At 49.4% G+C, this 23,433-nt stretch overlaps 1 protein-coding gene across 1 annotated transcript in view; it reads left to right on the top strand.

The window, feature by feature from the left end:
- Nucleotides 1–23,433, top strand: part of MYO1A (myosin IA) — a gene marked incomplete at its 3' end in the record, with an annotated part of 29,202 nt that overhangs the window by 4,837 nt on the left and 932 nt on the right. Inside the window, exons 2-25 of the mRNA XM_082851211.1 lie at nt 6,174–6,307; nt 6,414–6,529; nt 6,793–6,887; nt 7,081–7,185; nt 7,379–7,425; nt 7,561–7,624; nt 7,827–7,925; nt 9,825–9,928; nt 10,044–10,191; nt 10,667–10,785; nt 10,866–10,952; nt 12,303–12,368; nt 12,512–12,616; nt 14,648–14,710; nt 14,917–15,117; nt 15,291–15,517; nt 15,882–16,082; nt 16,346–16,439; nt 16,896–17,045; nt 17,155–17,223; nt 17,668–17,742; nt 22,011–22,145; nt 22,773–22,879; nt 23,268–23,400. Of these exons, the coding sequence (XP_082707337.1) occupies nt 6,194–6,307; nt 6,414–6,529; nt 6,793–6,887; nt 7,081–7,185; nt 7,379–7,425; nt 7,561–7,624; nt 7,827–7,925; nt 9,825–9,928; nt 10,044–10,191; nt 10,667–10,785; nt 10,866–10,952; nt 12,303–12,368; nt 12,512–12,616; nt 14,648–14,710; nt 14,917–15,117; nt 15,291–15,517; nt 15,882–16,082; nt 16,346–16,439; nt 16,896–17,045; nt 17,155–17,223; nt 17,668–17,742; nt 22,011–22,145; nt 22,773–22,879; nt 23,268–23,400 (2,724 nt within the window). The 5' untranslated portion in view covers nt 6,174–6,193. The remainder of the gene's footprint in view (nt 1–6,173; nt 6,308–6,413; nt 6,530–6,792; nt 6,888–7,080; nt 7,186–7,378; nt 7,426–7,560; nt 7,625–7,826; nt 7,926–9,824; nt 9,929–10,043; nt 10,192–10,666; nt 10,786–10,865; nt 10,953–12,302; nt 12,369–12,511; nt 12,617–14,647; nt 14,711–14,916; nt 15,118–15,290; nt 15,518–15,881; nt 16,083–16,345; nt 16,440–16,895; nt 17,046–17,154; nt 17,224–17,667; nt 17,743–22,010; nt 22,146–22,772; nt 22,880–23,267; nt 23,401–23,433) is intronic.

The following is a 23,433-nucleotide window of genomic DNA, read 5'->3' as shown; positions in this document are numbered from 1 at the left end:
GCTTGCGGGCTCTAGAGCGCAGGCTCAGTAGTTGTGGTGCGCAGGCTTAGTTGCTCCACGGCATGTAGGATCTTCCCGGACCAGGGCTTGAACCCGTGTCCCCTGCATTGGCAGGCGGATTCTTAACCACTGTGCCACCAGGGAAGTCCCAAACATGCACTTTTCTTGTTTGATCTCTTGTTCTCAGGTAATCAGCAATTAGCTCTTCTGTTTCATGTTTCTGATGAGATTGTTTTGTATGCCATTTATTTTCCTTTTTTTCTTAACTACTGCTCCCCATCCTGGGTCTGTCTTGGTCTACTTCCTTGGACTGGATGATTTCCCAGGATGCCAGATCTCTAAGGGGTATTCTTGCAGGAGCAAAAGGTTGTACCACTGTGCTGTCTCATAGGAAAACAGTGTATAGGTTATTCCTGGTCCAGGGAGCTACTCTGTACTTTAGTTCTTTTCTTTTTTTAATGGCATAAAGTATCTCTTTTGTTTCTCAGTTGGGGTGAGGGGAAGACCTATGGATCCAGCTGTGAGATGCCTGCCAAGAGCTTTATGTAGGGTGAAAGGGAGCAGGGCTGTAGTGAGTATTAGGGGGCATGGAATAAAAACTTCAGTTTTGGACTTCCCTGGTGGCGCAGTGGTTAAGAATCCGCCTGCCAGTGCAGGGGACACGGGTTCGATCCCTGGTCCAGGAAGATCCTGCATGCCGCAGAGCAACAGCCCGTGCGCCACAACTGCAGAGCCCATGCACCACAACTGTTGAGCCCACACACCGCAACTACTGAAGCCCATGCACTCTAGGGCCCGCATGCCGCAACTACTGAGCCCATGTGCTGCAACTACTGAAGCCTGTGCGCCTAAAGCCCATGCTCCGCAACAAGAGAAGCTGCCGCAGTGAGAAGCCTGCACACCACAACGAAGAGTAGCCCCTGCTCGCTGCAACTAGAGAAAGCCAGTGTGCAGCAATGAAGACCCAATGCAGCAAAAATAAAACAAACAAACAAACAAAAAACTTCAATTATGACTAGGCCCAGCTTCTGCATTAGGAAGGAGTCTGGTACCTTCCATTTTCTTTTATGTTTTGGCTATTTTCTTTGCTCTGGGAATCCATTATAGCATTTGCATTAATTCTGTACCTGTCCCTTCTGAGTTATTTTGACTACATGGAAATCCACTGTCCATTTTTCAAAGACAGTTGGTGAAATAGGAAGAAAACAGGGTGTGGATCATATGTAAATTTATGTAGATTAATGCACACCGATGACATCTTTTCTCCTCTTCCTTCTACAACCAAACTAGGTAAATAAGAGACATTGGATGATCATCAATGGTTGAATTAATAAAAACTTAAAGCATAATTGCCAGGTTTGCAAGATCATAGGGTTTTAGTGAGGATAAAAAAAAGATAAGGTGTGTAAAGCAGTTCTTCTCAAACTTTAACATGCATAGGAATCATCTGGACTTCTGATTAAAGTTAAACTGTAGACTTCTGATTCAGTAGGTCTGGGTTGGGGCCCAAGATTCTGCATTTCTAATAAGCTCCCAGGTGATTCAGATGCTGCTGGTCTGTGGACCTCACTTTGGATAGCATTTAGCTTGTTGCCTGGCACATAGTAGCACAGCTGACTCTTAAATCGGGGGTGGGGAGGGTTAGGGTCTCCAAGCCTCTGTCCAGTGGAAAATCCACCTATAATTTTACAGTTGAAGGCCCTCTGTATCTGTGCTTCCACATCTGCACATTCAGGCACCCATGGATCATGTAGTAGCAGTAAGTACTTATTGAAAAAAATCTTGAGTTTAAGTGGACCAGGGAGTTCAAACCTATGTTGTTGAAGGGTCAACTGTACTTGATCAATGTTGTTACTAATTGACACCAGATAGTTTGTGAGGGTCAAAAAGACCCTCTACCACCAAATATCTTCTCCACCATGTCTGAAAACTCCTGTGTTTTTATTGTGTAACATCTTTTAAAAAAGTGAATGTCCCTGGGAGGACTAGTGAGTGTGAATTAGACCAATTAGACTGCCGCCCTCACAGCTCTCAGAAGTCAGCATTGAAGGGTTTAGAATTGCTGCTGCTGCTTCTAGTGCTTCTTTGCCAGCTTTACTGAAGTATAATTTATAAAATTGTACAATACAATAAAGTTCACCAGTCTTAAATCTTGCTGAATTTTGGCAAATGGAGACAGTTGTGTAACCACCACCACAGTTATGTTATAGAGCATTTCCATCACCTCAAAAAGTTCCCTCATGGGACTTCCCTGGTGGCTCAGTGGCTAAGAATCCACCTGCCAATGCAGAAGACACGGATTCAATCCCTGGTCCGGGAGGATCCCACATGCCGCGGAGCAACTAAGTCCGTGCGCCACAACTACTGAGCCTGCGCTCTAGGGCCCGCGTGCTGCAACTACTGAAGCCCATGCACCTAGAGCCCATGCTCTGCAACAAGAGAAGCCACCACAGTGAGAAGCCCGCGCACCGCAACGAAGAGTAGCTCCTGCTCTCCACAACTAGAGAAACTCCACGCACAGCAATGAAGACCCAATGCAAAAAAAAAGAAAAAAAAAGTTCCCTCATTTCCCCCTACGCGACTAGAAATTCTAATGGCGGGATAAGGAAGGGAATTTCAGAGTCAGAGTGGAGGAAGACCAACAAGCTCCAGTTGCTTCAGTTTTGCCTGGGAAGCAGGAGATCACAACCCTGCATCCCCTGTGCCTCCTCTCCACCCCAAGAGTGCTTTGACAGATCTTCAAATCCCAGCTGAGTTGGATGTGTATTTTGTACCTTGTTAATTTAGAATGACCCACTCATCCCCGTTTGCCCAGAACTTTACTGGTTTTAGCACTCAAATACCCATGTCCAGAAAACTCATCTCAGGTCCCAGACAAACCATTGATGGTTGGTCACCCTAGCTGTGATGTTCATGCCATTGTTTCTAAGCCTGAGGTTGCCATCTCATTTTAGAGTCACTTCTCTCATGTGAGCACATAGTAGGCACTTGGTAAATGAGTCTGTGGATGGACACAAATGAACCTCAGTTGTAGGCAGCTGCAGATTCCTGGCCTGGAGAACAGGAGACCTGTGTTCTGGTCCTGGCGCTGCCAGGTTTGCAGCGGTGTGATCCTAGGAAAGTGGTTTCTCACTCTAGGTGTGTTTCCTCCACTGCAAAATAGGGGAACTTTAGTCATTTCTGCCTCTGCTGTGATACTGCTCTCCCTGTACATGGGATTATGTTCTGATGTCACTTCCACTCAGCTTTCTCTCTCTCTCTCTTGCCTCTTGCTTTTTACCCCCTTCAAATATATATATATTTAGTAGATCAATAATTTATGTAAGGGCAGGTTGGTAATGGAATTGCTGATGGGCCAGGTTTATGCAGAGTGCTTCTGTGAGAGCAATAGAGTTTGGACCTTGAACCAAGCAGCTGTGGCTGGGAGTTGGAGCATCAAGTCTCTGTCTTCAGCTAAGTGTGTGTAATGACCTAATTTGCTCTTTGTGCGTGCCTGGGAGGGAGGGGGGTGGGCATAGGGAGCCTGCTGTTTAGGAATTTTCCTGGGTGGATGAGGGGGTACCCTGGGAAATAGGATTTTAAAGCTTCTTGTCCACTGGAGGGAGTTATTTCCAGCTGAGATAGTGCCCAGGAAAGAGCATCCCAGGGTCTTATTCGGTATTCTAGCACAGAAGAAGGAATAAAATGAGAAATACCAGGACTTGGGCTGGAACCTGTGGCCAACTTAGGGTCAGGAAGCTGCATTTTTCTGTTCCTGGTTCTGCCATGTGCCGTCTGTGGAACTAGGGGCACATTGTGTAACCTCTCTGAGCCTCGGTGTTTGTCTCTAATTTTCCTTTTTAATGGAGTGAGTCTGCACTGCCTACCTCACAGGGTGGTGTGATTCAATGAGGTGACATAGGTGGGAGTTCACTGAATGAATGAAATGTCAGTTGTTACCACTAACTTTAATCTTTGGACCTTTATGATGGGGTCTGATTCATGGGGGGAGGGAAGTGGAGAGAAATTTGGGGATTTTGTCTGCTTAGTTCTTCCAATAATGTCATCAGTACCCCCTGGCTCTGAACAAGATAGGAAGGGTAGGTTTGAGGGAGGTACTACTTCTTTGGTTAGAAGACACCCCAGCCTAACTTCCTCTTTGACAATATTCCTGACTTTTGGAAAAAGCTTTTCCTTGGCTATAAAGTCTGCTCCTTCTGCCCTCATTTCCAAATTTTGGGGGCAATGGAGCAAGAACTCTGCTTGAACCCCTCAGCTAAGGCCAGCCAGATACCCCTTCCTACCTAGAGGGGGCTTTCTCATGCGACTGAGTGTCTCCCTCCGGGGCTGCAGGCCTGTGAAGGGTTAAGCGAGCCACACCCTCAGCAGGAACAGCCTCGGACTTTGTGCTGAGCAGCCATCTCAGGGCTCGCCTGGCCTGACTGGCACAGGGAGCCCTGGCTGGAGGAGGCTGCACAGAGGAAGGTCAGCATCGTGGACGCTGGGAAGAAGAGGGTCGGATATCTCCTGTCTTCCTTGACACCATGGACAGCTCCCATTAACGAGGGCACCTCTCCAGCCTTGGGGCCTGGGACTCCTATGCCCCCTTCCTGTCGAATTGGGATTTCATCCACCAGTTTCCAAGAGACACTGAAGTTACACCCTAGTTCCAGTATTGGGTGAGTCCTTCCTTAACCTGCCTGTACTTCTCTTTTCACATCTTTGGGTGCCCCATGTGGGGGCTGCTTTTTTTCCCTCTTCCCCACCTCCAACCAATCTTATTCCCATTCCTTTCAAATCTAAATCCAAAGAAGATGCCTTCTCCCAGCTCTGCTTCTGCTTCTCTCCCTTCCCTGCCAAGTTATTTAAAATCTTAACTTTTTTTGTTTAATCTAGAAAATGTGGGATGATAATAGTATCTACTTCATGGGGATATTGTAAGCATCGAGTGAATTAGTGTATGTAAAATGTTTAGAGCCTGCCTAGCCCGTAGTACATACTACCTGATTGCTAAAGGTTGCGATAGTCATTATTATTGCTCCCTCCGTTGTGACTTTACAGGAAGTGACAGGTGCTCCCTTTTCCCGAAGCTTGGGGAAGGCAGAGTGAAGGGAGAAGGCAGCCCGTGCCCCCTTCTTGCCCCACCTTCCCTTCCTGCTTCCCTCCCTTCCCCCAGTCAGTTTCAGCAATGCAGCACAGGAGGATGTGGCTCTTTTATTCCTGTTAGGGAGTGGCGTTGACCATTGTAATAGTCCCGTCCTGCACAGGTCGCCCTGCCTACTCAGTCCCCCAGGAAAGACTGAGGAGGTCTGGGCTTCCACTCTAGGGAGCACCTGCCATATGCCTACTGCGTGGAGGCCGAGCCGCACGGTGTCCCCTGCCCCTCTGACTCTGCCCATTCCCACCAGCTACTAAAAAGCTAGGTGTGTCCCTCTGGGGCAAAGTCCATGCCAGAAGCTTATGGTCATGGGTGTAAAATCTGGACATGGAAATATAGGGACAGACGTGTAGGCACATCCAGAGGTCCTGACAGCTACTTGCTTTTGGGGAAACAAACCTCATTTTCATTTTCTTTGGGGCATTCCAGCCTTTTACGGAGGAACTTCCATCTCTGTCCTTGAGCTCATCACCTCTTCCAGTCCCCATTTAAAAAATGAATCTCACTGTAGCAGAGAGATGGGAGGAAAGACACTGGCACAATTTTTCAAAGGGGTATGGGGTGTGCTGGGTGACTGAAACGGGGGCTGTGAGAGGCGGGGAGTTGAGAAGGAGAATGGGGGACAAAGAGTCAGGGAGTCTGGACCCTGGCCTCAGCCTCCGTGCAGGAGGGAGGGAGCTTTTGGTGCCTGGCTGTGGCATGAAGTTTGCTTACCCTTTCCTCCCCAGCCCTCTCCCCTGCAAGCACAAGGATGCTCCCCCAGCTGCTGCCTACTGGGTGCCTTCTTTACCCTGGTGGTCCTGTGCCACCCCCACCAACCCTAATTCAGGGAGCAGAGGATTCCCTCGCCTCCCACCAGGAGTTTCTGCAGCCTCCACTGTTAGCTTGGGCTGGCCCAGAGGCCTTTCCCAGGTTGGGGGCTCTCTCTAGGGCCAGAACTGGGGGAGGGGAAAGCTCTCTTAGGTCCTTCTGCCTTCCTCCCCTCAAACAGCTACTGGCCTCTAGAGCTGAGCAGACGTCAACAAACTGACCCCAGGATCAGCTGCTCCTCTGGACATGACTCTCCTGGAAGGGTCCATTGGGGTGGAGGACCTTGTGCTCCTGGAACCCCTGGAGCAGGAGTCTCTGATCAAGAACCTCCAGCTGCGCTATGAGAATGGGGAGATTTATGTGAGTGCTTACGGGTGCCCCTGCCTGTGGCCGTGTGGCCAGAGAGTTCATGTGCCTCCCCCTAACCCCCACCCTCGCTCATTCCCTTCATCTTCCCTGGCTCCAGACCTACATTGGGAACGTGTTGGTCTCAGTGAATCCCTACCAACAGCTGCCCATCTATGGCCCAGAGTTCATTGCCAGATACAGGGACTATACCTTCTACGAGCTGAAGCCCCATGTGTGAGTAGAGGGACCGAGGAAAGGTGACAGGGCCCCGGCTCGCTATGATGACACATCCTAATTTCCTCTTTCCTTCCTCCTGAAGGAGGTTCTCCAGCTGCCCCTTCCTCCCTTGGCCCTCTGGAGGCCCCTTCCTGGGCCTGTCACTTGCCTTGGTCTGGTCCAAGTGGGGAGGGCGAATGAGTCTGGGGGTTGGGGGTCGAGTGAAAGGTGTTGTCCTGGACTGGTCCCACACTAGTCACCACCCACTTCCTCCCCACAAGCTATGCACTGGCAAATGAGGCATACCAGTCACTGAGGGACCAGGACCAAGACCAGTGTATCCTCATCACGGGCGAGAGTGGAGCTGGCAAGACAGGTGAGGCGCCCGGCGGGGAAGCCATGGAGTCACTGCTGGAACTACCCCCTTGTCTCTTTCCAAGCCAGGCCCAGTTCTGCCCCCACCCCCTGAAATTCCTCCCTGGCTTTTTCTGACTCTGAGTGGTGTGAGGTGCTGGGATGAGGGAGGTTAAGGGCATTGGTGGGGATTCACGCGAGGGTTTCTCTTGCAGAGGCTAGTAAGCTAGTGATGACTTACGTGGCGGCTGTCTGTGGGGAAGGGGAACGGGTGAACTCTGTGAAGGAACAACTGCTTCAGTCAAATCCAGTGCTGGAGGGTGAGAAGTCCAGTCTCTGCCCGATCCACCCCCACCCCACCCTACCGTCCCCAGTGTTCCCCACATCGCCGTTCTTGCTCAGCCTGAGAAACCTGAGATCGACCTCATGGCTGGAGGGCCTTCCCCCTCCCCCTGCTCTGGAGTCCCTCTTCTCGCCTCAGCCATCGTATTCCCCCTCCCCTCATCTCCGCAGCTTTTGGCAATGCCAAGACCATTCGCAACAACAACTCCTCTCGATTTGTGAGTGAACATCTCCCCGGACTGGGACAAGAGGGTGTGGGGCCTTGAGAGGGAGGAACAAGGCGCAGATCCCTCCTGGACAGGGTGGCGAGAAGGGGAGGAAGCCAAGTCTCTCTCTCTCTCTGGTCTCTGAAGGGAAAATACATGGATGTTGAGTTTGACTTCAAGGGATCCCCCCTTGGTGGCATCATCACAAACTGTACGTGTCTCCCCATCCCGCTTACCACCTGTCCCACCTGCCCCCGCGGTGTTCCTTTTGGCTAATCTGCTGCTGTAGGAAGGAGGAATGTTAGACTACCAGGCTTCCCAACCACTAGGAATGCTAGGGATGAGGGCAGAATTAGAGGGAAGCTGCAGTACCTCCCAGGTCCTCAGAACGTGATTTTCAAATTCTCTGCCAGATCTGCTTGAGAAATCCCGCGTGGTGAAGCACCTTGAAGGAGAAAGGAACTTCCACATCTTCTATCAGCTACTGGCTGGAGCAGATCCAGAGCTGCTGAGTATGTGCCTGCCCCCGACACATGGCAGAACATCCCTAGCCTCCATTCAATGCCCAGAACCCCTGGACCCCTCTGGATCCCTGTAGCCCTCTTCCCTTGAATCTCAGGGCAGTCCCCACCCTGAATCTCATCCACCCATTGTTGGGAACAAATCCCTTGACCTCTGTGTTCTCTTCCTTTTCTGGGGTTTTATTGCTAGGAATAAGCCTTCTTACCTCTTCCCTGCTCTTATTTCTCTGTCTTGTCTGGATTCCTCTTTCCCCACGCTGGCTTCAAAAATGGAACACTTATTTCCATCTACCATCTCTCCTATCTTCAATTTAAGGGACTTTATCCGTAGCTCAGCAGGAAAGCAGGCAGGAGGTTACAAGTGTTCAAGAACTTTCAATGAGCTCTAGCTGAAGTTGTCCTGGGTGTACATCTGCCTTGCCCAGGACCTTGTCCTTGATTTTCTCTTCTTAGATAGTTCTGTGGAGGTTCCATTCAATCATTCATCAAACATCTCTTGAACACCTACTATGCTTGAACATTGTGCTAGCTTCTAGGGATACAGAGGTGAGTAAGAGACCTTGTCCTCGAAGAACTTAGAGTCTTCTAGGGATGGCAGATGCATGAACAGCTACATCGCAATACAGTGTGATCAGTGCCAATAGGCTCTGCAGCTAGCTAGAGGGGCAGAAGGCATGGAGCACCTTACGTTGTCTTGGGGAAGAGACCATCTCAGCCTGGATGCTGGATGGGCCTGAGGTGGCTCGGGATGGGCATTACTGCAGGGTCTGATGGGACTTAAAGCCCTGCCAGAGTTTCCCCTCTCAATCCCCCCTCTAACTGTGGGCACTGTGGGTGTCTTGGCCTCCAAGAACCTGTCCCTTTGGTTTCTGGTTATCCTATGCTGGACTTGTGCCTGTCTCCTTTCCCCCTCCTGGAGATCTCTATGGTTCAAGAGCCCCCACAGGTCTCATCCTCCCTCCTGGCTTAATTGTCTTGACTGTATTCTGTTTTTCTGAATCATAGGTACTAGAGTTGTGCTCTGGCTGAAACTGCCATTAAACTCTAGTTTGAGGGTCACTCCCTGATTCTCAGATCATTTGAATAACAGATAACTGATATCCTTCAAGCTCCATGATTAACCCATTCCTTCCCATCTCAGGTGAACGGCTTTGACCATTCCCTTGATTCATTTATTAAAAAGAAAAAAGTTCCTGCATGCCAGCCAGGCACACAGAATATGAAGATGAAAAACACAGTCCCAACACACAAGTTGTTCATTTGTAGGAGGGACAGAAAAAACCCCAAAGCCCAGCGCATGGGATGTGGTCTGGGGTAGAGATGCACAATGGGGGAACCCAAGAGGGCCATTTGGCTCAGCTATGCGCAGAGAAAACCTTCCCGAAGGGAGTCAGGGTTGGGGAACATAGTATCTGTCACTTGGTTGGTGCTTTGTGAACAAATAATGGGTGCGCCAACATGGGCCTAGGGTGAGGCCTCGAGGCTGGGGGTGGGTGGCAGATGTGTGCTCTCCCTTCTTTCCTCACCTTCATCCTCCGAGAACCATTGAGAACTGAGCAGGACAGAGAGGTGTCTTGTTTGTTTTTACTGTTTGGAACCTGATGGTGGGGAAAAGAGTAGAATGAGGCTTTTCTTTCATAAAAGTTGGGGAAAACCTCAACAATTATGAACACCCAAACCCTAAATACCACTTAAAAATGTAGTCGATCATCACAGGAATTAGTGATCCCAAAACAAAAGAGGCAGGGGAAGAAGGGAAGAACCTAAAACAAAAACGGCTCCTCTGAATAAATGAATGAACCAACCTAGGACAAGGACCGTGAGGGTCAAGGCTGGAGGACTCCAGAAAGCATGTGTACTGACCCTCTTCCCTCATGCTGGCCCTCCCAGAGGCCCTGAAGCTTGAGCGGGACACAAATGGCTATGCCTACCTGAACCCGGGGGCATCCAGGGTGGATGGCATGGACGACACTGCCAACTTCAAGGCCCTCCAGGTGAGTACCTGGGATGGGCCATTAGGCCATGCCCTGAGCCCAGGCTCTGGCTTTGAGAAGGGAGGCGTAAGACTGGCACCGCAGTTCAACTTTGGACTTCTCCTTTCTCTCCAAGAGTGCGATGACTGTGATTGGGTTCTCCAAGGAGGAGATTCGGCAGGTGCTAGAGGTGGTGGCCCTGGTGTTGAAGCTGGGGAATGTGGAACTGGCAGACGAGTTCCAGGCCAATGGGGTACCAGCAAGTGGCATCCGTGATGGGAGAGGTCTGCACCCAACCAGCTCCCTGAATCTCCTGCTACAATTTCTGTTCTTCCACCATCTCCAGCATAATAGACCTCACTCTGATTCAGTCCCCCTCTGCCCGCTCAGGAGTTCTTCCCCAAACATACTCATTCAGAACTCCCTGTGAGGCATATTGGAATGAGGTTTTGATGTTTGGTAGACCTAGATTCTGGGACCTCTCTGAGTCTCAGTGGATTCTTTGCAGAAATGGGGACAATTACACTCATTTCAGGAGATTCTCATATTAAAGGAGATAATGCATGCAAAGTGTCAAGATCTCCCTTTCCTCCTCCTCCCCAGAGATTCCTCCAGAGCCATGTTCTGGATTGGCTGTAAGGACTTTCCCAGTAAGACCCAGGAACAGCAGGCTCTCAGCAGTTCCACTTTTCAGCCCTCCCTCCCTCCCCTGGGAGCAAGCCCTCTCTCAGGCCATGTTGTATTTCCTCATCACTCCAGGTATTCAAGAGATTGGGGAAATGGTGGGTTTGAATTCAGTGGAACTAGAGAGAGCTTTGTGCTCAAGGACCATGGAAACGGGCAAAGAAAAAGTGGTCACTGCACTGAATGTCGTCCAGGTGAGGGGACCTGTGGGAGGAGGCTGAGTTTTGAGTCTGTTCTGTGGCTGCCACACTAACCAGTTGGCACTGCCCTGCAGGCTCAGTACGCTCGGGATGCTCTGGCTAAGAACGTCTACAGCCGCCTTTTCACCTGGCTGGTGAATCGAATCAATGAGAGTATCCAGGTGAGAGACTGCCCTCCTCCCTCAGCACTCTCCTCTGCCCGCCCCATGCCTTGGGTTCTGAGATGAACAGAGTAAGGAGGATAGGGTGTATTTATTTATTTACGATAACGTAGTGTTTTGGAAACATCTCTGTTTTTTTGAGTTCATCTATTTGGGTTCCCTACTTACCAACTGTGTGGTCTTTCAGTTTCACAGAGATTCTGAACCTCAGTTTCCCGATTTGGGAAATGAGACACACTAATGCCTACTTGTTTCACAGGATTTAGTGAGGATCAGATGAAATTGTGTACGTGGTTACCATATAACCCAGCAATTCTACTCCTAAGTATATATCCAAAAGAACTGAAAACAGATGTCCACATAAAAACCTGTGCATAAATGTTCATAGAGGCATTATTCATAATAGCCAAGAAGTGGAAACAACCCCAGTGTACATCAACTAATGAATGGATAAACAAAATGTGGTATATCCATACAGTGGGATATTATTTGGCCATTAAAAGGCACGAAGTGCTCATACATGCTCAACGTGGATGAACCTTGGAAAGATGTTGAGTGAAAGAAGCCAGACACAAAAGGTCACATTTTGTATGGTTCCATTTATATGAAATGTCCAGAGTAAGCAATCCATCGGGATGGGAAGTAGGTCAGCAGTTGGCAGGGGAATAGGGAGTGACTGCTAATGGGTTACATGTATAAGATTTCATCTGGGGATGATGAAAATGCTCTGGAATTTGGTGGTGGTGGTTGTATACCTTTTGAATATACTGAAAAAAAAATCCCACTGAATTGTATACTTTTAAAGGGTAAATTTTATGGTGTGCAAATTCGGTCAAAATAGAGCTATCATTTAAAAATTCGTATGTGAAAGTGCTGTCAATTTAGAATCTGTTACCAGAAGGCAGCAGGGTAATACAGGATTTGAATCTAGATTTGGGTAAATGCTTAGCTCTTTTGAAGTTCGATTTTTTTTCATCTATAGAATGGGAATAATCACACCTTATAGGGATAGATGGATTAATGAAATAAGATCATAGGATTTTTTGTAAAATGCTCTACAGATATAAGGGATGGTTATTTTCCCGAGAAGATTTTAACGTCTTTCTACTTTGTACCATGGGAGCATTTTCCTGGAATCTATTACATCTTCCTTTTCCTCCTTTCCTCCCTCTTTGCTTGTCCCTCAGCATATAGAGGAAAAGGGAGAGTAAAATTACACCAATTCCTTGCCAGCTTGGTCAAGCTCACCCAAGTTCTGTTTGCTCCCTGCTTTACTCACATCCATCCCAGAGGGGCCTGGCCTGGTGTGTAGAGGGCCGGTCCTCAGATTTATCTTTTCCTCCTCTTCAGGTGGGCACTGGGGAGAAAAGGAAGGTCATGGGGGTCCTGGATATCTATGGCTTTGAAATATTAGAGGTGAGAGAGCTTCAGCAACCTCAGCACCCTGCTTCCTGAGGGTTAGGAGCGCCAGGCTCCAAGGGGGGTGTGAGAGAGGGGAGGTAGGGCTGAGACAGAGGAAGTGTCTTGGTCTCACTCTCTAACCTGTGTACCCACCACAGGATAATAGCTTTGAGCAATTTGTGATCAACTACTGCAATGAGAAGCTACAGCAGGTGTTCATAGAGATAACGCTGAAAGAGGAGCAAGAGGAATATAAGAGAGAGGTAAATGAGGACTTCCTGCTTCCCCTCTCTCAGATGACTTCTAGGCGTATGCCAGATCTTTCTCCTTCATCACAGCTTCCTCTCAATTGTCCCCAGATGAGAACACTAAGGACAGAAAGTCTCCCTTGCACAGCTGAATATTCCAGCATTACCAAGAAGCCCTAATTCTCTGCTCTCCAGTTCCCCATCCTGCCCTCCAGGCCAGGAGAGGAAGGGAGCAGATTGATGGAAGGGTGTTGGGGTGGGTAGGGGTGGGGGAGAGGGCTGACAAGAGTGAAGTGACAGCTGTGCTTGGCCCAGGGCAGGCTATGAGCCAAATCTAGAAGGGGCATTTCTCCTGGGCTTGGCACCCTACCACATCCCTTTCGGTGCCCTTCTCTGACGTCTCAGAATCTTTTGTCTCCTCTGGGCTGGACTGATGTTGCCGTCCCCTCTTGTAGCACCCAGACTTTCTCACCAGAAATGCCCCGTGGCTCAAAGTTTCCACACTCCTTCCCCTGGTCAGCGAAAACCGCACACCCTCCCCCCCCCCGGCCCGCACCCCGCCCCCCCCCCCCCCCCCCCCAGTTTCCTATGGCCAAGTGTTAGAAAAGCTCTCTGTTTGAGCTAATTCACTCCAAAGTGTGAATGGCTGAGTCTCACTCATCAAAACCCTCCCAGGGATGTTCCCTGTGAGCCCTCAGGAACCTGCTGTGGCAGAATTTCAGGCAATGTGGTCACAACTAAAAGTTTTTTTAGTTTTGTATGTTTTTACTTTAAAATTTTAAATTAGCAAATAGATATACATTCCCATGCTTCAAGATTCAAAAAGCTTAAAAAGGTGTATAAAGAAAGGTCTCCCTCCCACCCCATCCCAGCTTCCTAGTTCTCCCCCCGCATCTAGAGGCAACTGAAGTCGGCCTCCTTCCAGACGTCTTTTATGTGTAATCAAAAAAATCTGTAAATATATTTCCCCTCAAAATTTATTCAAGTGGCAATGAATACACTCTGTTCTGCATCTTGCTTTCACCAGTTAACAAGAGACCTTTCTGTATCAGTACATAAAGATGCTTTTCTATAGCTGCATAGGATTGTTCATTTAGCCAGTTGGGGAGGTATTTTGGGGATGAAGTGGGCGGGCAACTTTACTTGATTCCACTCTGCATTCCCTAAAGACCTGTGAGGGAGCAGGAAGAGAAAGGCTCGTGTTCCCCAACCACACCTGGGAATGGCCTGAGCCTGGGAGGTCTGGCCCTTGGCTGGTCCAGAGCTCTCCTGTATATAGGCCTGTTACCCAGCAAAGCTCTAAATTAGAGATGCATGGTCTTATGGGTCTTCTGCTTCTATACCATTCTTGCTTTTTAAAAAACAAATTATACAGCCCCAAAGTATCATGTAGATCAGTTGTTCTGAAAGTGTGGTCCTGGACCAGCAGCAGCAGTGTCCCCTGGGAACATGTTGGAAAGACAGATTTCCAGGCCCTGTCCCAGACCTGCTGAATCAGAACCTGGGGGTGGGGCCCAGCCATCTGTATTTTAACAAGCCCTCCAGGTGACTGTGATGCACACTGGAGTTTGGGAATCACTGATGAAGGTCTTTGAAGATGTATCAAATTAGCTTTGTTGTTTTATGATAAACTCACCTATGTGCTTTGGTTCCATAGCTTGTTGCCAGAACAGTATGGCTATTTGCTCTTCTACATACTCAAGGACCCTTCCCCACTCCCACAGTGGGGTAATCCCTATCCCAGTCTTCACCCAACATATTCCACTTCCTTCTCCAACCTACAGCACCTACATGGCTTTCTGCACTGTCTCACCCTCTCTCACAACTGCTCTGGGTCCTCCCACACGTCTGCCCACCCACCCCACAAATTCTCCATCAACCTTGGAGGGATGAGGATGTGATAGAAACCACACCAAGGACCCCTCTGAACTATAGGGCTTTCTGATGGTCCTTTGTGGGGTGGGTGAAAGGGGGCCTGGTTCTGGTGAGACCGTTGGAGACTTGTCTTGGACCTGCTCCGTGTAATTTGTCATCTCCCGTTGCCAGGGCATACCGTGGGTGAAGGTGGACTACTTTGATAATGGCATTATCTGTAACCTCATTGAGGATGTAAGTTATCCTTCTCTCATCTCTGGGACCTCCCCCTCCAGGCAGCCTGAACACCCTTCCCCTGTCTCTCTCTCCCCTCCTCCCCCACCCCACTTGATAAGGATGGTAAAGAGGGCAAAGGATGAGGGGGCAGAGGGGCGGCAGTGAGGACGTGGACGTCTTGAAGGACCAGGTCTAGGTTGGGCTGATCGTGTTCCCCTGGCCAGAATCAACGAGGCATCCTGGCCATGCTGGACGAGGAGTGCCTGCGGCCTGGGGTGGTCAGTGACTCCACCTTCCTAGCAAAGCTGAACCAGGTCTTCTCCAAGCATGGCCACTATGAGAGCAAAGTCACCCAGAACGCCCAGCACCAGTATGACCACAGCATGGGCCTCAGCTGCTTCCGCATCTGCCACTACGCGGGCAAGGTGATGTCACGGGGCTGGAGGGTGAAGACTAGGGCCTGGGCACAGGCTGAAGGCAATGGGGGAGGCACTGGGGGGAGGTGAGAACCAGGAACACTTCGCAGTGAGACTGGGGGGGCCACGCGCACGACAGACAATGTGGTGGGCTGTCCAGACCAAGTGCTGTTCCTGTACAGGTGACCTACAACGTGAACAGCTTCATCGACAAGAATAACGACCTGCTCTTCCGGGACTTGTCCCAGGCCATGTGGAAGGCCCAGCACCCCCTCCTTCGGTCCTTGTTTCCTGAGGGTGATCCAAAGCAGGCGTCTCTCAAACGCCCCCCAACTGCTGGGGTCCAGTTCAAGGGTTCTGTGGCCATTCTCATGAAGAACCTGTATTCCAAGAAACCCAACTACATCAGGTGACATGCTGGGCACATAGGGGAACATGCTGCATTTGTGATGACACTTGCAGGGTCCATGCATGGTAGAACATGTCCGTGCGGGGGTGGGGGGGTGGCTGTCTCTGGAATAGGATACCAGATCCCTTTGCCTCATGAAAAACAGAGCCAGCTGAGGAGCTGAGAGTCCTGTAAGGGGGAGAGCGTCATGGTCAAGTAGGGACCATGCTATAGTGAGTGAAACTGGGAAGGCCAGTGTGTCTGCTTCCTCTAAAAATTTTCAGCTAACGGGAATGTGTACAGAATAGAGGTGTAGAGACCAGGGTGGGTGACACTGGCAAGGGTGAAGCTCCTGGAGCCCCGGCCTCGCCTTACCTCCCACCAGGTGTATAAAGCCCAATGAGCATCAGAAGCGAGGTGAGTTCTCCTTGGAGCTGGTGGCCGTCCAGTCTCGGTACCTGGGGCTGCTGGAGAATGTGCGAGTGCGACGAGCAGGCTATGCCTACCGCCAGGCCTACGGGTCCTTCCTGGAAAGGTACCGATTGCTGAGCCGGAGCACTTGGCCTCGCTGGGACGGTGGAGACCGGTAAGACTCAGTGGGAGACTGGGGAGAAGGGAAGGGCAGTGCAGGGAACCTCTGTGGGGGAAGAGACCAGGTGGTGCCATGTGTATCGCTGAAGCTCGTGAAGGGGCTTCTCGGGGAAATGAATTGAATGATCACTTCTCAGAGGCTCTGAAGTCTGTCCGAACCCTGAACTCTTCTCCTGAGGTGGAAGGTGGTAGAGGACAGGTGGGAGAGGACCCTCCCCTGGGATGCCCTTTGGCAGCTTTCCCCACCTGCTCCTGTAGGGAGGGGGTCGAGAAGGTCCTGGGGGAGCTGAGTGTGTCCTCAGAGGAGCTGGCCTTTGGGAGGACAAAGATCTTCATCAGAAGCCCCAAGACTGTGAGTTGGAGGGTGCACTTGTGTTTGGTGGGGCTGGAAGGTGGAAGAGTTGGAGAGCCCACGTGAGTGAGAGGCTGGGCGACGGGAGCTTCTAGAACCTGGAATGGATAGTGGATGAGGAAGTCTCCTCTCTGCAGGGACTTTATCCCTGGGAACTGAGTTCTTGGGTTCCTGCCCTGCCTGCCTTGAGCCCTGGAATTAAGTGTGCTTGCATTGCTGGTCTGAGCGCCTCTGCCTGAAGCAGGACTCCTTGAGAGTCAGGGTGTCTGAGTTTCCAAGTCTTAGCACAATGCCTGCTAAAGAGTCAGAGCTCAGTAGCTGCTTATTAAATGAATGAATGCATAAATGAATAAGAGGACTAAGGAACGATTGAATAAGACACTGGCTAGGAAACCTTTGGTGCCGTGGGGTTCCCCTAGGTGAGCCCCTCTCTGCCCCCCTTTCACCTCTCCACAGCTTTTCCACCTGGAAGATCAGAGGCGCCTACGAATCCATCAGCTGGCCACACTCATACAGAAGATGTACCGAGGCTGGCGCTGCCGCGTCCACTACCAACTGATGCGCAAGAGTCAGATCCTCATTTCCTCTTGGTTTCGGGGCAACATGGTATCTGTCACCCCCAAAGTCCTATCCCCCTTACTCTAATAGGAGAGTGGGAAGCGGAGAGGTGGTTCAGGAGGTGGAGTTTTTCTAACAGGCCCACTGTTTTCTACAGCAAAAGAAACGCTATGGGAAGATGAAGGCATCAGCATTGTTGATCCAGGCTTTTGTGAGAGGTTGGAAGGTAATGGGGAAGGGAGAGGGGTTTCCTCCCCTCACGTGGCTCCTCCGGGTCATGCCAGCTGCTGCTGGTGGGGAAGAGTAGCAGAGAGAAGGTCCTGCCCTCACCCAGGACACATCTGTGTGTGATGGTATGTCTGTGTCTTGGTGTGTTTCTGGGTCTGCTCTGTGTGTGTCTGGGAGTGTGGATGCATCTTGGGGAGATCTGAATATATGCTTGGGTGTGTTTCTGACTTAGCAGCAGAGCTCTGCCTTCTGCTTTGAGTGTCCTCCTGACTGCCAGCTTGTCTGACTTTACTCTCTCCCTCCAGCTATAGTCTCAGCTCTTTTCCTTACTCTGTTCTTTGTGTGGTTGAAAAATAGTAGAACCTCTTCTAGGCCTGTCTTCTATCTTCCAGGTATAACTCTCTATCTTTACTTTGGCCCTTTTCTTGTATGTCCCTGCCAGGCTCGCAAGAATTATCGGAAGTACTTCCGGTCAGGGGCTGCCCTCACCTTGTCAGATTTCATCTACAAGAGCATGGTAAGTGGTGGGGATTGAGGGTGGAAACGGGGCATTGAGGAGGGAGGGACAGGTTGGGAAGAGGAAGTATGTGGGGTTTGAGAGGAGGTGACTCAAAGCTTTTCCCCAAGAGCCTCCTCTATCTGATGTACTTAAACCCTGGGAGCAGAGGGGATGGGGCAGCAGCCTGCACGGGGAGGCCCCCAGCGCCTAGGGGCCTAGGGGCAGAATCAGAGCACATTTTGGCATGAATAGACACTGCAGGCAACCTTGTGGCAGGAAGGGGTCCCAGCACACCCACCAACTAGTCCATGGTGAGTAGGCTGGAGAAGAGACTGGAGCTAGGTGGTTAACAACAGTTGCAGAGGCTGCGCCTCATTGAAGAGCAGAGAGAGGACACACATAGGGTTAAGTAACCCAACCTCCTGAGATTCATTTTAGGGCTGGGGGTGAAGGTGGAGGAGTCATAGCTTCCTTCTATCTCTTCTGACACTGTAGCAGGCCAGGCTGAAACGGAATCTCAGGAAGGACCTTAATTCTGGAGGACTTGGGTCAGGGTGGGCAGGAAGAAGCCAAGAGCAGGTCTGGACGTTCAAACTATGGACAGTTTCCAGTGAGAGGAAAACAGGGACAGAGAGGGGTGATTTCCAGAGACATACATCCGATAGCAACAGTGCTTCTGAGAAGTGTTGGAGGGAAACCAGATGGGGGAGAGCAGCACTCCATTGAAACCTTGGGAAAGACCAGAGAGAAGAGCGGGAGATCTTGGACAGAGGGCTGGAGTGAATTAGAACTGACCTCGGCTGATTTGATTTTTGATGGTTGTTAGGACTCTTACTGACTTTGCTCGTAAAGACACGAGATGCATTGGAGCTCCTCTCTGTTCCCTTGGCTAAGTTGAGGAATGGGGGCTCTGGGCCTCTTCCCACCTCCCTGAGTCTTCACTGTGTCCTCCTCCCCCTCCCCCGGGAAGCTCCATTGTCCTAGGCCTCTTCCATTGCCAGGGCTCTCCTCAGGCAGGCTCCAGGGTGTCTGCCTTACCAGAGTACGTGCTCTCTTGCTGCACACCCGAGACCTGTAATCTGATTTTGCTCTTATCTCCTGAATGACCTCTAGTCTACCTTCTCTTTCACCTGTATATCATCAGGCATCTGCTGAATGTCACCACAGGAGCTGTTGCCTTTAAACCAGTATTTCAATAAATCAGACCCACTGTGGAAGTCTGCGTATAGGGGACCACAGGGCGTTGATTGCCCCAGTGTTTCTGACTAGTCCATATTTTGCCATTGCCTTGCCTATAACTCACTTACTATGTGCTAAGCCCTTTACATGCATTAACTCTAATGCTTTCAACAACCCTCTGAGGTAGGCCCTTATATTGCCCTCATTTTATTTTATAATTAATTAATTAATTGAACTTTTTTTTTGGCTGCTTTGGGTCTTCATCACTGCACATGGGCTTTTCTCTAGTTGTGGCGAGCAGGGGCTACTCTTCATTGCAGTGTGCTGTCTTCTCATTGTGGTGGCTTCTCTTGTTGCAGAGCACGGGGCTCCAGGCTTGTGGGATTCAATAACTGTGGCAAGCGGGCTCAGTAGTTGTGGTGCACGGGCTTAGTTGCTCCACAGCATGTGGGATCTTCCTGGACCAGGGATCGAACCCGTGTCGCCTGCATTGGCAGGTGGATTCTTAACGACTGCACCACCAGGGAAGTCCCAACCTTTTCTTTTTAAAAGCACAAAACCCTATATACTGAAATTGTACACATCAAGTATTGGTCCAATCTTATATCAATCTATTTACAATTAAACACCATGGTTTTCTTACCTAGGTTAGTTAAACATGCCCAGAAAATTGTTATTCAAAGTATATGTTTTTTAAAAATAAAATATACTCTCTCCCTCATTTTATTGGTAAAAACTAAGGCCCAGAGAGGTTGAATAACTTGTAGGAGTTCCATAGCTGGTATGTGGTAGAGCTGGGATACAAGCTATTTGACTCTAGTTTTAACCACCACCTGTGACTGTTCCCCTCCCCTTCCTGCCTCACCACTCCCAACACACTCACAGAGGCCTGGACAACCCAGGTATCCATGGCTCTGGGTAGACCTGTGGACAGGAGGGCTGCATAGGGAAAGCAGAACTTTCTAGATCTAAAAAAACAAAAGAAAAACCTCAGAATCTCCACATCAGTTGGAACATGGGGGATTATGGGACATGCTAAGGAATGTTTATTGAATTAAATCAAACCAGGCCAAGGACTGGGGACTCCAGGGTGATTAGACCAAGCCCACTAGATCTTTGTAGTGGAAGGTACAAAGAGCTTGGATTGTTCCTGGAGAGTTACAGCAATGCACTGTGTGTTCTGCCTTTTTCTATTTTAGTTTTTTAACCTAATATCTCAGTAAAAAGTTTTCACAAAAATTCCAAAAATTTGGAAGTGTTCAAGGTCAAGTCATTTTCTATACCTTCAGTAATTCTATCCCATAAATAAACAGGGTGCTAGGTGCTCCCTGAGATATAAAGACTTAAGAGTCCTTGTTCTAGATTGGGGGAGACTAAACAGTCAGATGCCACGGGTGAAACTTGATTGGATCCTGGATCAGGAAAAATTAAAACGAAGTTAAAGAGTACATTTTTAAAGTTTATAAAGGACATTAGAAGAGATTTGCATACACATTACTGTTGGGTGAGTGTGTCCAATTAATGTTAATTTTCTTAGGTATGGTGATAGAATCATGATTGTGTAGGAAAATATCCTGGTTCTTGGGCAATGCGTGCTTAAGCTTTAGAGGAAAATGTCGTGATAACTGTAACCTACTTTAGGATGCCATAGTAGCCAAGATTTGTACATATGCGTGTATTTATATACTTACATGCATTTGTATTTATGTGTGCGTGTGTTAGAAAGAGCACAAAGATAGGGTAAGATGTTAACATTATCAGCTGGTGAATTTAGGTGAGAAGTATATGTTATTCAGATGTTCATTGCAATGTTGTTTCAGCTTTCACTCAAATTCTAAAAATTTCAAAATAAGAAAATAAGTTGTATTACATTTTAAAAAGTAAAAAGTAAAACCTTAAGTCAGTTTATGTCACTCTTCCTCTAAGACCCTCTAAAGGTGTTCCATTTCACCCCACATAAAGCCAAATGTCCTTACCACAGCCTACAAGGCCCTTCATGATCTCTCCTTGGCTAACCGACTCTCTGATCTTTTCTTCTCTTGCTCAATTTAGCCCAGTCACACTGGCTTTCCTTCTTGTCTGGAATATGCTACCACTCATTCCTGTCTCTGTTCTGCTTTTTTTTGCATCATAGCGTATATAATTATTGGAAGCTACAGTCTATGTTTATTTGCTTGTGGGCTGTCTCCTTCTCCACCCACAGTAGAATGTAAACTCAGTGAGAAGAGACTTTGTTTACTCTGTTCACTGCTCTGTCCCCATACCTAGAACAGTGCCAGGCACAGAACAGATGCTTAATGATGTCGAATGGTGAAAAAACTCAGGACCTAGCATCCTGACTCCCAAAGACTCACCCTGTTGAAGAGGGAGATTTCCATGCAAATCACAGTAGTACAAAAACAAATGTATAGACAACGTGCTATGGGGCTTCAAAGAAAGGAGAGACACCACTGGCCCAGGGAATCTGGGAGGGCTTTGAGCTGCATCTCAAAGGATAGGTAGAATCTGGGTTGGCAGAGTTGAGCTGAGAGCAGCATGAGCTAAGGCACAGAGTGATAATGAATGGGCGGGGCAGAGGGCAAGTCAGGGAGTCCAGTCTGGTTGGTGTGCCAGGATTAGATAATGCAGGGGACCCTGTGACATGAGGTTGGGCTCTGAGTAGAGGACTTTGAATGCCAGGTTGAGGTGTTGGCCTTGACTGAGCAGAGAGGAGGGAAGATTTGGCACCTGTCCAATAGCTAACACAGACAGTGGGGCAGCCATCTGTAGGCAATTATAAGCCTCGAGAATAGGAAGCTACAGAAGCAAAATATTAAGGCCAGTTTTCATATTGCTCCTCCCACCTCACCACCCTGTGTAGAAGGTATCTGCTTGGAACTACTCCTTCTCTCCCCTCCATCTCCCGATCACGCTCTTACTGCCCAACCTCAAGTCTGCATTCACACTGAAAGAGATCAGGAGGGAACTCCCTTCCATCTCCTCAACTGCACTTGTTGCTTCTCCCTGTGGGTGGCCTTCTTTCTCAAAGTGGTGGGATCTGGGTGCCAGTTTGCCTGTCAGGAGGTCTTCTCGTCATCCCATTCCCAACCCCCCTGCTCCCAACCCAGGCACAGAAATTCCTCCTGGGGCTGAAGAACGATTTGCCGCCTACCAATGTCTTGGACAAAAGGTGGCCAGCTGCCCCTTACAAGTACTTCAACACAGCTAACCACGAGCTTCAGAAGCTCTTCTACCAATGGAAGGTGAGCGGGGCCTGGGCAGCCTCTCCTGGTGCTCAGGCAACTCCTCTCTCATTTGTCTTTTTTTTTTTTTTCTCCTCCTCCTGATTTTCCTCTTCTGCCTCCCTCTTCCACTTAAATTTTTTTTTTTATTGTGGTAATACATAAAATTTACCATTTTAACTATTTTTAAGTAAACAGTTCAGTGGCATTAAGCACATTCGCATTGTTGTGCGACCAGCACCGCCATCTGTCTCCATACTATTTTTCATCATCCCAAACTGAAACTCTGTACACATTAAGCAATAACTCCCCATTCCTCTGTCCCTCAGCCCCCAGAAAGTGTGATCTACTTTCTGTCTCTATGAATTTAACTAGTCTAGGTACCTCATATAAGTGAACTCATGCCACATTTGTCCTTTTGTCTGGCTTGTTTCACTTAGCACAGAGTTCTTCTACTCAAGAAATACTTTTGAGCACCTGTCTGGGAGTAGGCCTTGTGCTGTGCTGTGGGCACACAGCCCTCCTGGGGCTTGTATTTGACTGTTTCCATCCCCCTCCCCCAGCATCCCTCAGTCCCCCTTCCCCTCCCCAGTGCTCCTCCAGCCCCTGCCCTCTCTGAAGTGTCCTCCTTCCCCGCCCCTGTCACAGTGCAAGAAATTCCGGGATCAGCTGTCCCCGAAGCAGGTAGAGGTCCTAAGGGAGAAGCTCTGTGCCAGCGAACTGTTCAAGGGCAAGAAGGCTTCATACCCCCAGAGGTGAGTGCCTCCCAGACCCTGTGCAGCTTCATCAATAGCAAAGAGAAGATTCCCCAGGTGGAACAGAGCTGTGGTTCTCAAACTTTAGTGCGCCTCAGAATCACCTGGCAGACTGGATAACAGCCAGGTTGCTGCATGCCCTCCTCAGAGTTTCTGTTTTAGGAGGTCTGGGGTGGGGCCAAAGAATTTGCCTTTCTAACAAGGTCCTAGGGGATGCTGGTGTCGGTCCTGGACCGTGCTCTGAGAACCGCTGAGACACAGGGTACGGCAGAGGATGGGGGATGGAGCACGGGAGGACCAAGATGGGAACTCGGGGGGGAGGTACAAGGACCTTGGAGGTCGGAGGTAAGGACCTTATCTCCACTGCGTACCTCCCGTGTGTCCTCAGTGTCCCTATTCCATTCCACGGTGACTACATTGGGCTGCAAGGAAACCCCAAGCTACAGAAGCTGAAGGGCAGGGAGGAAGGGCCTGTTCTGGTGGCTGAGACGGTGATGAAGGTCAACCGTGGCAATGGCAAGGTGAAGGCCCATATCCTGAACTCCTCCCCCAGC

The sequence above is a fragment of the Leucopleurus acutus genome, assembly GCF_964270905.1.
Source record: "Leucopleurus acutus genome assembly, chromosome: 11".
Taxonomy (NCBI): Eukaryota; Metazoa; Chordata; class Mammalia; order Artiodactyla; family Delphinidae; genus Leucopleurus; species Leucopleurus acutus.
This window is presented reverse-complemented; position numbering and strand designations above follow the sequence as displayed.